This window comes from Balearica regulorum, chromosome 2 (assembly GCF_011004875.1).
Source record: "Balearica regulorum gibbericeps isolate bBalReg1 chromosome 2, bBalReg1.pri, whole genome shotgun sequence".
Classification (NCBI taxonomy): domain Eukaryota; kingdom Metazoa; phylum Chordata; class Aves; order Gruiformes; family Gruidae; genus Balearica; species Balearica regulorum.
In genome coordinates, this window is record NC_046185.1 from 24,867,405 (window position 1) to 24,885,862 (window position 18,458).

The 18,458-nt window shown below is 40.5% G+C and overlaps 1 protein-coding gene across 1 annotated transcript in view; it reads right to left on the reverse strand.

Moving 5' to 3' along the window:
• Positions 1-719: 719 nt before the first annotated feature.
• Positions 720-18,458, reverse strand: part of LAPTM4B (lysosomal protein transmembrane 4 beta) — a 60,983-nt gene continuing 43,244 nt past the window's right edge. The window contains exon 7 of the mRNA XM_075743657.1: positions 720-2,679. Coding sequence (XP_075599772.1) covers positions 2,605-2,679 — 75 coding nt within the window. The 3' untranslated portion in view covers positions 720-2,604. The remainder of the gene's footprint in view (positions 2,680-18,458) is intronic.

Here is an 18,458-nt window from a genome sequence, read left to right on the forward strand (position 1 = left end):
ATATAAAGCCTTCAGCTGGAGTTCATGTCTCTTCATGTAACGCAGAGAATCTCATTTTTCTTTGGGAGCAGGGGAACTCCTTTCCCACTTGGGTCCTCTGATATGTCAGCAGAGCTGAACTTACATTACATTATCTGCTCCCTCTGACCCAGCTGTCTATCTACAGAATGTGCAGGAATGTCATGGTTTTGATACCATAACCTCCCTGCCCTCTTTAACTCAAGTTGGACAAAATCCAAAAGGTATTAGAAGTACTGGCAGGATACATGTACTCGCACTTATGCACGTATGGTGTGTGTGAAGAAGTCTTGACTCGTTAGTAAGACAAGCTAAAGTCTACAGAAATTTCATGTGAATTAGCACAACATTATCCCTATAATGATGTGGAGAAAAAAAAGCCCCAGCTTTTGGTGTAGCTCAGTGTAGTCCTGTTCTGTATCACACACTTCATCAGACCTGGAAAACTGCCTGCAGTTCTGGACAATGAACCAAAAGCTTGTATCATCTCTTGGTTTTATTGTACAATAAATTATAGAGTTTACTGTTCTATTCTCCATTTATACAGTATGGAGGGAAAGCTGGTGAATGGACTGGTGAATGGACTGAAAAACTGTGGTTTAGGTCATTTACAGACAAAATCCTGCCATGTAAGATTGATTGGACAGGAATATGTGTATATTTTGTTTGGAAGACAAGCAAAAATGATTTCCATAGTCTTGAGGAAACACCCTTTTATTGTAGAGAAGTTTGTATACACAGATGTGATGTATTTACAACCAGGTTTTCTCAAATGATGACTGTTTAAAATCCTTCACAAATCTGTCAAGAATAGAAGAAAATGAAGCTCAGAAGCCCAGCCAATCAGCCTCACCCCCAAATTCAGATTAATTCCCAAAGATAACTGTAGTGAGTTATTATATTCCTTAGTCTGAAGGAAGCAACAGGATCGTAACAAAGATCAATGGATGGACGTCAGGATTGTTTCAGTCAAAAAGCATTGCTTAGTTTGATCTCTGAGTAGATGAATCCCGAAGTGAAATTCCAACAAGCAGATGGGGACTTGCCTTTTCCCAGGGGTGTGGAAGAGACTGGTAGAAAGAGTCTGGCCATTCCTTCCCTGGCCTCTGCAAGAACAGGTCACAGTGGCAACCTCCATGTAAAGAAGTTGTTGGTCCTGTATTCCCCTGGAAAGGTCTTTTCCAGAAAAAGGCAGGAAAAGCTCCACTCTTCTTCAGTGTGCAGAAGGGAGTCAATGCACTGAGGGTGAGAACGAGTGTCCTCTTTAGCAAGGGTGCGGACTCACATGCCAGCCCAGTCAGAGGAGAGACAGCACCTTGGTTTCTTCTGGTGCCTCTCCAAACTGTGGCTCAGCCCTGCACTGCCCTTTACCTGGGGCGGTGTGCAATGGCATCAGTCTAGCTTCAGCCTGTTCAATCACCCCTAATACAGAGGAGACAACACAGGGGAAAACAATGAGAGGTAGAGACACACATTATATTCCCTTTTCCTGTTCCTTTTCAATTAAAAGTAGAACCTTCATCAACAACAAAAAGTTACATGTGCAGGAGGCACTTCTCTGGGTAAGAAAAAAAATACCTCACACAAACATTCATGAATGGATGAGTCCCATGAGAAAGATTCTCAGCACAACCAGTTCAGTCATAAAAGGAATCTAAAATCCCAACATTGATGTGTATCAGAAACACGCAAAACATATCTGCTAATGCTCGAGGAAGTTGCATGCATAAGTTTCCCATAGGTTGGGAACATATATCTTAGGATCTGCATAATTTAGTTCATGCTCAGCAGAACATTGCGATATTTACAGGCACATTCCAATGGGAAAACATTTGCATATTGAGTGCGAAAGACGCCGCTTTGTCACCTAACCATGGGACTTTAAAAGCAGGGATTTTGTGACCTCAAAATACTGTTTGTGAAGTTGGTGGGGAGGAAAAAGGTCTGTAGGCATGAAAAGAAAATTACCAGAAGTTGGTAAGAACTCTTTTTTTTTTTTGAGTATTAGAATGGTTGCAGGCTGCGACAAAGTGAGTCCATGTAGACCACAGGTTCAGGCTTGTTACACATCACAGAGTGCTTTGTCTACTCTCATTTCTCATACTTATTCTTCCCAATTAAATTTGTTTCCCATTAGCCAGGTTGATGAGAATAGTGTGTAAGACTCATTCTTCTTCTTGCAATCATCACCCTTCATAGCATAATAACTTAATAAATTCTTGCAGAACAGGAATGAAGTGAAATGACACTTTTTTGGACTAAAAAAGAAAATTACACTCTGGACCTGATTGAGAATGCGATGTTCTATGTTCTCTAGCACTACACGTCAGTTATGGTGGAAAAAGCTATTCAGTGACTACTGTAACCTTAGCACTACCCAGAATTGTTCTGAAACTAGTTCACTAGTTGCAGCAAATTATTAAAACTATCTATGGAATTTTAGTCATACAATTTAGGTTTCCATATGTCAGCAAAACAGCAATGTATAACCCACAGAGGTTATATCCTGGAAGTAAAATTATCAAACTATTGCTCCAATGTCTGAAAAGTAAAGCTATCCTCCCTAGGTACACAGCACTCTCTCACTTATGCTGACACATAAGGTGGTGGTGGATCTTTAGCAGCTCCATTCACAGGATCATCATATGGTGGCAACAGGACCTGCAGGAAAGAAAAAAAAGGTTATATTTTTTAGAAGCCAGCTGATAAAATTTACAGAAAAGAAAACCTTAAGGTCTTGTCCTAAAAATTAACACAAAAAGAATAAATTAGTAAGCAGGAGCAGAATAGTTAGGAAATGACACAGTCTTAGCTTGAAGTTCCATTTTCAATTTTTTTCAATTTGTGTGCCTGTTTTCATTACGAAGGAAAACATGATTTCTTCTCATTTCTTACTGACTCTGGTGACAGCTTGATTTCGGCCAGAGATCATTCATTGCTGATACCTGAATTTGTTCAATCTGGCAGTGACAGTAGCTGCTTATTCTGCAGCTCTCCTCTGTCAAGAGTGCTTCAACTATGTCTCCTGGAGGAGTGCCTAAACCGCCAAGCCAGAATGAGAAATGACCCAAAAACTTCTCTTTCTGAGGTCTCCCTAGAATAGCTAATAATTATTTTGAGTTGGGGAGAAAGAAAGCAAGTGGAGAACAAATTACCCAAAGTCTAAATAAATCTCCAATTTTGTGCTTCTGAGGCACCCAGCCATGAGAAGGAAGGACCTACATTCCCATAAGCCCTTCAGTGAATACTTAAACATCTGATAGAAATTAGGACAGCTTTAATCATATATCATCCCCATTCATAGGAGTCCAGGCCGCTTCCTAGGACATGGGAGATGCAAGTTCAGGCCACACAGGGCAGAGGAGGGATTTGAACCAGGATTTCTACTGCTTTAGGCAAGCATGCTAGCTATCATGCAATTTTTAATGGCACCAGCGCTGATATTAATTAGCTTGCATGTGAAAAGGCAAAGAAGCATTTGGTCTGTGAATCCCAGCAGGGACTGAGGATAAAATAGATGTCTGAATGAAGAATGAGTGTACATTCCCTAAAATATCTCAATATCGTGTAAGAATATCAGTTGTAGTGCACTGGCAGAGATACTTTATGCAGCTGAAGATCAATTATTCATGATGGAATTTCTAGATTAATCAGCATCGCTTCTTGGTCATTAAAGAGCACATAAAGCTGATTGTCCAAACATACATAGGGAATATTCTGTTCTCAATAAAGTAAATGGAAGTTTTGCCATGAAAGGATTTCACCAGTTTTTAAAGAAGTTGATAACCTGCCTTCTGCAAAGAAACATCTGTAATCATCCCTTTTGGACCTCATCCACAACATAACAACATCAGTGGAAATCTTTCTATAGATTTAAATAGACTTTGGATCAGGCTTTTGTGGGATAGTTCCAAGTGTGATTCATATTATACTTATGTGAGTTCACAGACATGCATTGATGACCATGTGTTCGAGTACATCTGTGCACATGTTTGTTAGATTACAGAATGGTACCTTGGCATCTTCAGCCCTTAATCAAAAAAGTTTCATCATTTAGAAAAGCAAATTGTCAGAGCCATCACTCTTTATTAATACCATATGTTTGAGCTCGTAAATGCAATATACTATGCACACATCCACTACATAATCTAAAAAGCCTTGTATTGAAAAGCATTTAATTAGTTATGTCAACTTTAAAGGGTGTAAACAGATTATGGCAGACTACTTATCTAGTGAAATTAGGACAGCATATAGAACGTCAAATAAATATTGTGATAAAAATCATAAATATATTTTGCAATGTAATCTCAGTAAATCACACCGCTAAAGCATGTAAACTGTGAAAAACACCACAGTTGAGATCCTCTCTCTCTGATCATTAGTTTAATAACAGGGTTTCTAGTAAAAATCTTTGTGTTACTAAAAAAGGCACTAGTTTCTCAAATGTACTGAAACGTATTCATTAGTTGATTATGAAGCAATATAATTAGTAATTAAATCTGATCTACAAATGACTCTGAAAATCAATCAAGTTCACTTTGTGAAGTTTTAGCCATCTTATTGCACTCTTGCAGTGCTAAGCCCCAAACTGGTCCATTTCTTTCAGCTTCAAAGTCCATCAGGAGTGGTAAGAAATGACAGCAGACACAATCCAAAAAGCTGTCCATCTTCCAGGTCTACGAGCTGATTAATAAAGGACAAAACCTCTGATCTTCTTTTAGATCAATGTGGCCTAAGACTACTGTAGTTACCTCAATATTATGACTTCAGCATAGAGGTTACTGTCATTTGCAGGAGGTCTCCTGGAGGATTTGCTGATAGGAGTGAACTTCTTCATTCCCTTCACTCCTGTATGAAACAAAATCTGTCTGGTAGGAGAACAGCCTCCTGGTGAGGCTTTTACCTCTTAGGAGGTGAACACTCCCCTCTGCTCTGTGGATCCAAAACTCATACGTGGGTCAATGGCCCCAAGGACCCTCAGAAGATGCTTTCTCACTTACCAACAGTTCAACAAGAAGTGAGGGGAGATAGGAGTATCTACAGGAGCAATTCTGGAGAAGCCACTGGCTAAATCCTAATGCATATGGATTTCTATAGGAATATTCAAGGTATGCGGTGTATGAACTGGGGAGACCGCTAAAAAGGTTTGGAAGTTTTACAAGGAAATATCTACAGTGGAAGGCTAAAGAGTGTTTGCCAAATGTGTGTAAGGCTTAGGGTCACTTTATTGCCGGCAAAGGTTATTTGTCTGAACAGTTCTATCAGTGACAACTTTACAAGCTTACTTGCCACAGACTTTTGTGTTTAAATATTTAAATATCCTGATCTTGCTTTCCCTGACATGAACAGAATAGTGATTAAAAATGATGAGCGTAGAATGAGCAGAATCAAAAATTACTACCTTTGTCTAGCAGTGTTCTGAGTTAGATAAAGAAAATATGGACAGGATATTAAACAAAGGTTAAGATGAATGAATGTGATGAACAACACATGGAAGAATGCACTCGGAGTTTGTGTAATATATGGCACCGGCTGGGACCCCAAGTATTTCCCGTCATTAGTATAGCAAAAGTCCTTTAAACTAAATTAACTATTTTACTTTTAGTGAATGTGATTCTGTTACTGTTAGTTAATCATCTGTCAACTGTAAGTCTAAATAATGATCCTTCAGCTTCCATGACAGTTTGAATAACTGTTCAACCACTCTATAATTACAAATCTTGCAACTCTGCCTGTGTAAGACTAGTTTTAATTATTTTTGACAAGAACAGAGTTTCAGGCCATTACTTTCCCTAATAATTTTCTGATATTTTCTCAGTTAAGTCTATTTTGGCAAAAGGGAGAAATATGATAAAACCTGAATTATCTCAGCTTTTAACTGTTCAATGTTGAAATGGTTAACAGTTTACAAAAATCTCAAGGAAAAGAGAATTCCATTAGAATTTTAATCACTGAATTTATACCGAAGTAGCTGAGATGATGAAAATCTGGATCAGAGTAGTTTTCCCTTCTCTTGTGTTAATTTTAAATCTCAACATGGTTTAATGGAAGCAGATAAATGCCTTGGACATAAACCGGCATAGTTATTTGGGCATTACGTTATGCTCTCGAGAGACATAAAATGGAAGCCAGTTGCTAAGCCAAAGGGTGAAACCAGAAACTGGAAAAATTGACAGAAACTCGCTATTTAGTCTTATCTAAGAACCTGATTAGAATGGATGCAGTCTAAAATAATTCATGGAGGACAAAAATATATGCATCTTTTAAGTCCATGGTATCCCCAAGGCAGAATATCCACTAGGACAACTGATGCATTTTGCTTCCTAGGCACTACATTTGAGCATTTCATTGCTTGTTTGTTGTGAATTGAGAAAAATGTATGTTAGGATGCTCTGGGACTACTGTTTATAGAGTGTTCAAGACTGTCACTCACAAGTTACTAAAAAAAGTAAGTATGAAGGACCTCCATTTTTTGGAACACAGTGATCCCTGTGAAAAGTAGTTCTGGCTTTTTATCAGTAGACCAGCAAGCAAGATTGGAAGATCAGATGGTTGCAGGGTTCAGTCCTATAGGATGCCTAAAATCCAATACACAGAAGCTCCTAACTTCTTTCACAACCTCTATAACTGCATTTAAGAACCATGTAGCATTTTAACATCATCCTTTAATATGCAGCCAGAGGAGGAGGTGACATCACTCACTGTTTGTATAGTTGTCTGGTGATAAAAGCATTGCACAGAGACTCTGAGATCAGAGCTCGAGGGGGTCCTAAACCAAGAGGGTTCAAACCCACAGCTCCTGTCTGCCGTATGAAAGCTCCAGACAGAAGGTTTTCAGTTAGCTTGGAAGGACCATTTTCCACTGTCTGCTTGTCAGTGAAACCAAATATGCAAGAATCCAGGAGAAAAGAAAGAAAACAGGAGAAAGTGTGGCTATGTAGCCCCATAGTTAGGGTGCTTAAGTGGGTCAGGGAGTCCTGGGTGCTGGGCTTTTCTCCCAATACCATTTCAGCATTTTGTGATAACAGTCTTGTTATGCAGAAATAATCCAGAACTGATCGATAAGAAATCCTAGTCCTGACTTAGCCAGTGTCATCCAAGTGGTTTGGATAATTGTATTACATAAGCATCTCTCTATTATAAAGCACATGATACAGGATGACCTTCTCTGGAAGAAATAATTACCATATAAGTTTGCCAATGGCTATAACATATTCAGTTAATATAAGCATATGTCATTTCTTATTTTTTATATCCTGGTTAATCTGGTTTTGGATAATAAGTTTTTAAAGACATTGCTTAGAAATATGCCTAAGAAGAAACACAGGCAAGTATCTTTATATTCAAACAGTTTGGAATTAATCTTGGCCCAAAGGTGGGTTTGTTTGGGGTTGGCTTTTTTTTTTGGGGGGGGGGGGGGAGTTGCATAATTTCAATAATCACTCTGTATTTTTGCAGCTGATTCCACATTTACCTGAGCTTCCAGTAGAAACTTTTCTTTCTTAACATATGCACAAGTTTTCTCATGTTGCTGCAGTTATTTCTGTCTAAACTCAAGCTCTTAGATATGTTTAGTGTCTAGTACATTTTTAGGGGACAAAATGTGCTTAGTCCTGTATGACCAAACTTAAATATTTCATTAATTGATTATTTCTGCATTCTTAAAGGTCTCACCCAAAACTGACTGAACTCAATAGAAATCTTTCTATGTCTCCAGAAAGCTTCGAATTGCTTTTTCCAAGAGCTATTTATATTCTTCACTGGCTGGAATGGTACAATCGACACATAACAGCTTTGAGTTTGAACAGCATTTTGGCTGGCAGCTATATAAAACTTTTGAGTTCCCATGGGAAAATACCTTGCTGATACCTTGTTAGAAACATACATTGTTAGCGACAGCTCTAACGTACCTTTCTCTAACTCCTTCTAGAACAGAAATGTGCTTGATAATACCAAAAAACCCCTAGAGATTAAAAATGTCTATGGTAAGTGCTGATGGTTGTAGTGAGCATTCAGGATGTGTTCTCAAACTTTAGCTTTTCAATAAAAACTCCAGTCCTTTACGCTGAAGGACTTCACATTGCATCAATACACAGGATATAGACAGGGACAGGTGACAATGAGTAGTTGAGTGGAATTAGGGTCATCACTGCTGCAATTTAATCATGGTCATGTCACTGACATTTTGAGTTTTGACAAATCGTTTAACTTTGTCTTTGGAAGATCTCCCATTTGTCAAACAGGCATGTTATTTGAAACATCTTAAAAGGTGTTGGAAACCTTAAGACAGATTTAAAACTCTCTTGGATGAAACTTGTGTATGACTGTATGAGGGAGTAAATTGTGGAAATACTGACAAACAAAATATATATTTGCAGGAATTTCAGCTTATGCCTGGAAATGTTTACCCCAGCCTCTTCATCACAGCTGTGTGCGCATTACGTATCATTCTTCTGCAGAAACAACCTTTACATTTCAGACACCCAAACCGCGACCAGGAATCCTTATGGGAGGCCCATGGGAATATGTGGGAAGGAAAGGGAGAGAGGGCAAAAGGAGCCTTGTCTTTCACACAGCTCGCATAAAAAATGTCAGTGGATTCAGGTCTTATTCTCTGTTTACTTAAAAAGGGAGGGAGAGTAACCACAAAGTGAACAGTAGTAGGCAGATGGCGAGAGCATGCCAGAGCCAGTGCTGGACCATTTCACAGGTAAAAGTGCTGAACCACAGGAATTTCCTTGACCAGGAGCCTCTGTCCAACGCGCAGCCCCTGGCCTGGTGATGGGACAAACACTGGCACAGCTGCAGGCTGAAATAGAGTCACTGCATGGCTTTCCTTTCTTAATTCAGCATGAATTCTCTCCTCGATGTAGCACAGGGCTGATGCATCAGGTTCAGAGACAACCCAATTGAAAGATAAGGTTTTAAGCACCACATGCCTTCTTGCGCCAATCATCTACTCCAGGTTCATTTCACCTCAGTGATTCCAGTCTGAGACCAACCACCGACTTGGACTAATCTGATACCGTTCCGTGGTTTGGAGACAGTTTAACAGCCTGCAATCCCATTTACTAATTTCGTGTTTACTCCCTTGCTCTCCTGTCATTCACCCAGCCAAGAGGAGTGGAATTTCCTCCCACAGCTGCGGTGCTTTGAGGAGCCATTAGCTGCAACCTAAACCACGCTCAGCTGCGGCGAAGCAAGCAGCCAGCCTACAAACAGCCCTCCCATACTGTTAGGTTCTTGACTATGCCAATATTATGAAGATCACCTGGGGAAAACAGAAGATTCCTATGTACATAAACAGTGATAGCCGGCTGATTGCTTCACTCTGTATGCAGGAAAGGCTGAGAATAATTCTCTCTTTGCAAAGTTTTCTTGTCAAGTTTGACAATGTGGTTTTTTTCGAAGAAGTCTGAGATTGCAGAGGAAAATGTAAAATTAAGATGGGGTAACATAATGTTTTTAGGGTGATTATTAGTGTACTGAGTAGAGTTGACTGAAAATACAATTTTTGGTGTGCAAAATATTTGGTGAGAAACTGTCTGAAATATTTGGTAAGAAACCCTATCTGTGTTTTTTTGCTTAAAACTTTCAGAAATCCAGATCTCAGCAGAGCCCTGTTTTGGAGACTCAAGGCACCAGGTGGCAGCTATTTCCTTTAGTACTATGTATGACAATGAGCACTGGATGATATGTAAATATCACTGATCATATAATAAATTTTTTTAATGGCCTTATTTCCTTTAAAATAAAATAATGTAACATATGTGTTATTTCCTGTACAATATTTACTGGAAGTTAATATATATACTGATTTTATTGAAGCAGACTCTTCAAAATATTTTAATGTTTCTTTACATAGGATGGGAAGAAGTAGCTTTTATCAAGAATTTCTGAAGAAATGTGGGTTTTTGTACAATGACTGCCCAAGAGTTTTTAAGCCCCAGGCTTTTCAGATGTCTCCAAAGTGAGTCACCCAAGGTCTTCTGCTTCTTTTAAAAATTCAGTTCATAAACTGCAGGTGCAAGCTACACCTTTGGCTCATCTGATCCAGTCATCTCTGAGGTAACTTCAGAAAAGTAGGTAATATTTGGCCCTGAAGAACAGTAGATCACACACACTCTGACTATCAAGGGAGAGAGATTGATGGAAACGGTTAGGAAGTATTACAACTAAATCCATTGAGAATTCAGTTTTCTCTTTAACCCCTTAACATGAAGACACGCCTTACACTGACTAGATGAAAGGACAGCCTTCAGGAGAAGAGGGAGCTTTTTCCTAGTAGTGAAGGAACAGGAATAATAATAGTAATTCTGTGGTGAGAAGCAGGCAAATGTTGCATACAAGATAAACACTGGAGAAAGAAGTAGGGATTAGCTTTCATCAGGCTGCAGCTAAGCACGTGCATGTAGGGATAGCCCTACTGGATCAGGTGAAAGGTCCATCCAGATCACAGCAAGTGACGAATGATGAAGAAAAAGAAGTGCAAGACAGAAGAATGATAGAAATGAAGAAAGAATTGTGCAAGCATACAGTCATGGCTTGCCCAGAATATTCTCCAAACTGTCAGAAATTTTAATGTCAAGGACTTGAATTGCTGGTCATGTCTTTTCTTCCACTGATTTTTCTAGCTTGCATTTGAATCCATGTTGACTTTTAGCACCCGCCATGTCCTGTGGTAAGCAGTCCCACAGCTAATCTACGTGTTCTGTGAAGAAATACATTCTTTGGTTTGCTTTGAAACCTATCACTAGCTATTTCATTGAATGGTCCCTAGTTCCTTTGCTAAGACAGTGAGCAGTTGTTCCTCCTTTACCTCCTCTACCACTCAGGATTTTAAAGCCCTCTATCATGTTCTCTCTTGTTCTGTCCCTCTTTCATCCCACTAAGGATCCTTGCAGTTAATTTCTTCATACTAAGAAGCCCACTTGACAGTTTTGGGTCCAGGCTGAAGAGAGAGCTCCAAGACCAGGCATGTGGAGAAGCATTACAGCAGGAGGGTGCTGGGGAGGGAGCTGACCTCCACCTGGATGAAGCTTCCTTCACGCTCAGGAGAGCAGCAGGCACTTTCACCTGCCTGACCTGTGTTAGATGTTCTTCCAGATGAGATCAACTGCCCTTTAGAACCAATTCTTATAAATATCTGCTTCAGAGGTGGCTGTTGTACAATGTAAATGGCTGCTCTGGTCAAATGAGTCCAGCCAAAGCAACTGTTTCGGAGGAAGTCAGAGAGCAATGTTTACAAAAAAACTTTCCCCATCTTTCTTTTTCTCCTTCCCCTGTCCTCAGATAAAAAAAGCCCTGGGTATAGGGCCAAAGCTTCACATCTGAGCCAAATCATATTTAATATGAAATAAGAAATGTTTTACTTTGCTTTATGCACAGATGCTTTTGCTTGAAAAGTTTGTCCAAAACATGCTAGTTAATTACTACTTAGAGGGTTTCATGATATGTTGTCTGTCAAATAAATCCCAAGAAACCTTCCTCTCAACATGGACAGGAAGTATTTTCATGTTTATATGTGTGCATTTCTGTTAGAAACCACATGAGAATGATTACAGATGGAGTAGCTGGAAGCAGAATAGCTCAGAGAGAATTTATAACCCCATTCAGCAAAGAAATAGGCCTCATTGCTGCAAAATCATCTGTGCAAAGTTAGAGTTGGTATGTTTTGTTTTCCTTTGACAAAACTGCTTGTTTATTCCAAGCCACCAGCTCTCCAAGACACTCTTTAAGAAACTTTACACGAGTTTATGGATTTCTGTAATGAAGCAGCATGATGTTTTCGCACTCCAGATAGAGGAATAAATGTATATATTACTAAGCCACAGCAATATTTACGGACAGATTGTTTACCCTTGCGTGGGAAGAAAATTGGATTCAGGAAGCCATTGCCTCTTTCCATCATGTGCAACCTCATAAAAGTCATCCAGAATAATGGTGTAATTACCCTCTCCATTCAAAGGCATGGAGGGATAGTCCACCTCAGGCCGCAGAAGTCTTTTCTACCTCTTGGCCAGCCCTCTACTGCTGCATCTCCAGTTGTGCATCATGATTCTGTACGGAAAGAGCATATTTATTTTTTCACTTTTTCCTTCATTTTTTTCAAAATGAACATTTGCTGGATGAGCACATGTTTTCTCAAGGGGTTCTTGCCTGCATGTCATCAGTACTGATGACTTGGAGAAGTATTCTTTGTGTAACAAATGGATGATGTGTTGACCTGAGTGCAGAGACTGTGATAGAGCACTTATCTTTTGATGGACTTTTTAATTACTAACCTGCATCTCTTTCTAACCTAATCTCCTTTTACAATTACATTGTGTGCCCTGCTCAGGAGTCAGCAAGACAGGAACCTATCACTAGCTCACATGGGGCAGCCAAATTGTTTAACAGGACTGCTCATCTCCCAGGAGTGGGGTTATCACAGACGTGCTTGCATTGCAGATATTGCTGGAAAGGCTTCCATCTTATCATCTTCTTCTCACCAGATGGACCCTTTTAACCTAATCTGTACCCTTAGGGACATGGGGTGACCTGATGTCAGTCTTGGGGCACCACAACAGAGTGGTGGGCCATTTGTAAAGTTTGGAGGTAAATTTTGAAGTCTCATAACATTTGGGAGCAGTAAGATCTGGAATTTTGAGATGACCAATCTCTACTTCTGTCTTCCGTAAATATTTTTCACTAATTTTTATTTTTAAATGAACATATTCTTTTGGTATTGGTATTAAAATGTAAGGTATAATATTGTCATATAAAATACATTTTTTCTTGCACAGTGCATTTAGGCATTTCCTAGTGAATGCTGAAGGGAAGACTTTGTGTATAACCAAATTATTATAATACGGTGTTAAAATGACAAAGTACTAGTGACATGAAAAGTGATAAACTGACAGCTTGGGGGAAAAGTCTTATGTTTATGTAAAAATCTGTTAATATTAGTAAAACAGATCTGTAAAGCACCTGTCAACCAGAAACTCCCACAAACTTTTGCAGATCTTCTCAATTTGGTACATGAGTGCCGCCTCAGCCTTGTTCTTTCTGAAGTTAAGGAACGTTTGTCACAGAGTTCATTTAAAGCTGACCTCACTTTCCTCACTGCTCGTAAGGCAGAGGACTGAAACCATAACTGCTGTGCAGCTCAGGACAGACTGCGGCAGACAGTCCTGTGTCCATGAAGAGTCTTGAGGGAGTTTTGGGAAGAGCACAGTTGCTCTCTGGAAGCCATTAAAGTGAATTGAAATCAGACTGAAAGAACGGTCCCAGAAATCACCATTAATAACTGCAGGAAGCCAGACCTCTCGATTATTGTCACACCCTCAGCAAAACAAGCGCAGCTGGGTGCTCCGGGATGGCTGGTGGGGAGCTGAGCGTTGCATTCATGCAATCTCTAAGAGAACGATGCCACCTACTGAACCACCAGCTGCAGCGGCTCCCTCCCACCTAACCGATGGCTGATGTTCTTTCTGCATCTGCATAGTTTATGGTGCTGGATAAGTTTCGGCACAGAGGCTCGGGGATGGAAGAACTGGGACGTGCGAGGAGTTCCTCCTCCGCTTGGCAAAGGCCGGGCTTGCACTGTGCAAGGGGATGCGATGCAAAGATACCGGATGAGCTAGCGCTGGAGCTGAAAGCAGGACTGCCTCTGGGAAGAGCAGCTTTGCAGAAGGGCAGGGCTTCTAGCATGGGCCAACTATATGGCTATAAAGCCACAGCGTGGCTAATTGCTGCTGGGACTTGCCTCTTGCCCCCTGCTGCATTTCCCTATTTGAACAACACTTGCCCGAGTGAATTCAGGCCTCCCCCATCCTTCGTTGCACAGTGTAACTACAACTTCAGCCTGACCTGGAAAATTCACACGTTTTAGCTTATACACCCATATATCCTTGGCAACAGGGATTTAAGTTATCATCGGCTTTTGCTGCACTGATACATATCCTTGGAATTATCCTGAAGACTTCTGCTCATTTTTTGAAGCCCACGAAAGCAGCTGTCATATGGTAATGAATCAACCCTGTTTGTTAGAAAAAAAGGGTCTGTAAAGAAACACTGCAAATTTATAAACACTATGTTTTTTCCTACATTACAACACTCCCAATTAGTGAATCCAAAAAGATTTGGAAGATTTAAATTACACATCATCATTTCACATCTTCTTTTTAATCTAATTATGAACACTGAGAAGAGATTTGTTTATTTCTATTGCAAATCTCTTATGGATTGTCATGTATTAGAATAATTCCAGTATTTGAGCTGCAAACATACATGCAGTTTTTGTGTTTAAAATAAAAATCTCCTGGGGAAAATAGATAAACATGTATATTTTGATCTTGTACTTTAACTTGTAAGTATATTTAATGACTGTAAAGACAAGTGAAAATGTTTTGGAAATCTTATTTTTAAAGTTAAGAGGGTATTTGTCCCAAACTGAAACTGTTAATAACCTGTTCCAAACAGCACAGCTGGCTTCTGACAGCAGCCACCTAGTAATAGGTGAGACCTATAACAAGAAGTGTGATTAGCAAATAGCACTAAGCAACAAACAGGCAGCATGAAGCAATTCAGACCACAGGGAATGCTGGATTTTAAGACCAAATCCTTCCATAAACAAGGAAGCAGTAGAAGAAAGAGCTCAGTATAGATAATAAGATGGGAAAGTTAAAAAAAAAAAAAAAAAGAAGAAAAAACAATCTCTTCGCTAAGATTAAAGAACAACTGACAAGGGATGGGACTTCACTGCATGTAGAATGTGAAATGCTGGAGCAGCTGAATAGCTGTTTGTTGGCAAATTCAGACTGTCACGATACTTTTCTGCTACTCAAAAACAGAAGAGGAGGAAGTGCACACGTTGCACATGCACACTAGCAAGATGTGATGCTGGCATCCATGTGGAGCCTGAGCTTTTTGAAGATTTTTCTGATGAAAGACATTGCTCTGGGAATGTTTCTAAGTGCAATTCTGCAGAAAAACAGATGCAGCACTTAAACCACACTCCCAGGTCTCATGTAGACTACTGCATGTGGTCACTAACTAATCACCCCTTTTACTTCAAGTGTTGGGTAGTTCTACTTATGTCTTTTTTTTTTTTTCCTCCTTACCCCTACTTCTTCTCCCTCTTCTCTGCCTCCCATTTTATCTGCTCTCCCTCTTGCAGGCTTTATCAGACAGTTTCCACTAGGGAAGGTCAGAGCTCCTCTGCCTGGACTCTGTTGGAGGCCCTGAGAAGGGCTCAGGGAGTGACTCATGCCAGGGGCATTCATTTGTGGTGTTTGCTCGCTTTAAAGTATGCTCATGGTTACTACTCAGTGGAAAAAGATGCCTCTGATCTAGTGGCCCGATAATAATGTCATGCATACAAACTGCCACACAAGACCAGCTACTTGGTACATTTGACCAAGTTTGTAGAATTTTTTATGCCACATAATGGAAAATATCTTTAAAGCAGGATTTTTCTCCAAATTGTCTTCTACTCTGATATGTACCATCCCAAAACTGGGTCAACAGTTGGAAATCACAGGTCTCAAAGCACCTACCAGAAACAAGAGCTCTTGGGAATGGTTTGTCTGCCTCTGGGCTCCATCTCGCCCTTCAGTCTTCTTAATTGGCATGAGTCTAAGGGTCCTTCTCTCCACCTATAGCCAAACTAATCACCTAACATGTAGAATAACACAATAACACAAAGAATGGTTCTTCTAACCTTACCAAAGAATATTACTCCTCTGCTCAGAGGAATCAGCCAGCAGGAATGAAAAACCTAACTCTGCATTTCTCAAACAGGTCTATTCCTTTGAGAAAGGGAGAGCAAACAAAAGAAAAGTGTTGGCAGATTAATTACAGGCTACTTAGTTGATGTCATGTCCACAGAAGGAATGTAATCTGTGCTGAAAAAACAAATAACTTATTAACCGTTGTGGATAAATGTATGTCAGATAGGATCCATTGGAGTGATTTGGTAAAGTACGTAAGGATGTAAATCCCACTTTGAAGAGAGATTTACAGCTTTACATTTTATCCCCACTGGCAGCATGACCGGAGATGAAACTTCCATTGATTGGCTTCAGTGAGAGTTAAAAATAAACAAAATGAAATCCTCTGGCTGTTCAAGAGCACAAAGGAGCTGTTTTGGCTCCGGAGAACAGAATGTCTAACTTTGGGTTATCTTCTGCACTTGTACGCTGGCAATTTTTCCAAATTGGATGAACATTTCCATGGTACTGCTGTCACAGTTTAAATTAGTGTAGAAAATTAATCTTCATCCATGGTCTGCTTGAAGCAGTTGGCAGGAAAAAGCAATCCCAGATTGGGAAAATGGAAAAAATAATGTTCAGGTTGCTACGGTTCACTGCGGAGGAGCCACATTACTGCCATGCCAAAATCTCCTACAGCTACCTCCAGAAACTGAGGGGAGAGAATTACTGGAAAAAAGCTTAGAGGGAGATGATAACGCATCCCCAAGTGACTCTGCTGCAGTTGTGACTAAGGTACACGGCCGGATCCCCAGGTCCTGGTGTTATCAGCCCCTGGAGCATAAGAGGGTCACGTCTTCCCACCAGCTGGGGTCCAGGCCATTCCTCAGCCCAGCACCAGCTGGTCCCCCCACCCCGTAACGCAGCCTGTTCATGGAGCCGAGCTGGGGACATTCATGTGGTGTCAAAGTTCGATCAAAGGCCACAGAAGGAGGACCCGTCACTTAACAGGGGCAGCAGGAATATGCCGTTCACAGCCTGCGTGGGGAGGACGTTTGTTCGTTCCAGATGGCACGCTTGCAAAAAGGATGGCTTAAACCACTTACACTGAGTGACAAAAATCAGATTATCTGATAGCCGATAACTGTAGCTATCAGGTTAGTTACAGTTCAGATTCATGAGCATTATTTATAAGAACCAATTTGATCGGGGGGAACTAACTGGAAATTTCTGTGCTGGGAATTTCCCCCCCAGATCAGTCCACACTTAAGTTGTTCTCATGGCTCTTAGTGGTATGAAAATTAGACAGTCAGTAGGAAGGCAGAGACACAGATGAATATTTTTTAAAATAAAGTGTTACAGAATTGGGGGCTGGTAACAGAGAAGAGTCTGTGGAGAGGATCTCACGAGGAGCGTATGACAGATGTCATAGTATGACAGATGCAGGAGAGTGCCAGCGACCAGCATTGGCAGAGCAGTCCTGTATGAGGACAGAAAACACAAAAGCTCATCTCTTGGCAGGACGATCAGTAGATTTCCAGCACACGACCAGCCAAGAAGATGACAGATGGATACTGCTATTGAGACCTGTACACTCTCAACATGCATTTACAGAATCGTGATGGACTGGCTTTAGATAGAAACGGGGGAAACTAATTGTGAGACCCACCAAGAACTTCCTGGATGCAGAGAGCTGAGGAACAAGGGACAAGAACCAGGCCTGCATGGCTGTACTTAAGGAGTTATCTATTCTCCTGATTGAATCTGGATGTAGTGTGTAGCTATTATGCCCATATTTAAGCTTAGATTTTCACTTCCATTTGTACAGATTGGTATTCTTTCAGCTAATGCTGATGAGAAGTATATATCGAAATACCATTCCTGAAAGTGAGATTATGCCCTACAGATATGACCTGCAGCTCTGTCGGAATTCAGGTAGCAGGTTTGATTCTAAAAATGTCATATTTCTTTCAAAGCAGAGGGCAGAGACTGACCCACATTTTTTTAAGAAACTTGTAGTTTATAATTTAAAGGCATGTTGGGGTGAAAGAGCTCTGCCAAAAGAAATTTCCCAGCATCAAAAAGAATGAAAAAACATGGTTTTAATACAAAAGAAGTGCACTTGACTGTTGAGGGAATATTATACAATTCAACAGACAGCAGTGACCTGTCACAGCATTTCAAAATTTCATGAGGTTTCTTCAAGAGCCCTAAACTCTCAAATGTCCTCAGTGCTCAACTTTCAAAGCCCTATTCTTCCACACTTCTTTTGAAACCATTTTTATCCAAGTGTGTTGAGCTTATTTTTTTAAAGTCAAGTGAATAGGGATTTTTGCTGATGTCTCTCAATATAGACATAGGAAAAAAATTATCTTTTTGAGTCTGTGATTTGGGGAGGTGACAGGAGGAAGAACAATCTTCTGATTGACAGTGGAGAATGATGAGGATTTAACCCTACAAACTCTATTGTTCCTTGCTGAAGCTCGGCAATGAGCAGAAGAAAGGAAGGGGCTGCTCAGGAGCACGTCAGCTCCTCCATCACATCACTGGGCGCACTGCACTGACGGATCTCCATGGAGCTTGTCAGGGAAGGATTTGCAAGAGATGGAGACCGAGTGTGTCACCTAGGGATGAAGGAACTCACCGTGACTGGGGAGAAGCAGCCAGACATGGGTTCGAATGAAGCCTGTCTGCATCCCAAGCAAATAACCCCAAACCCAGGCTGTTAGTGACTCTCTCTCCTCCCGC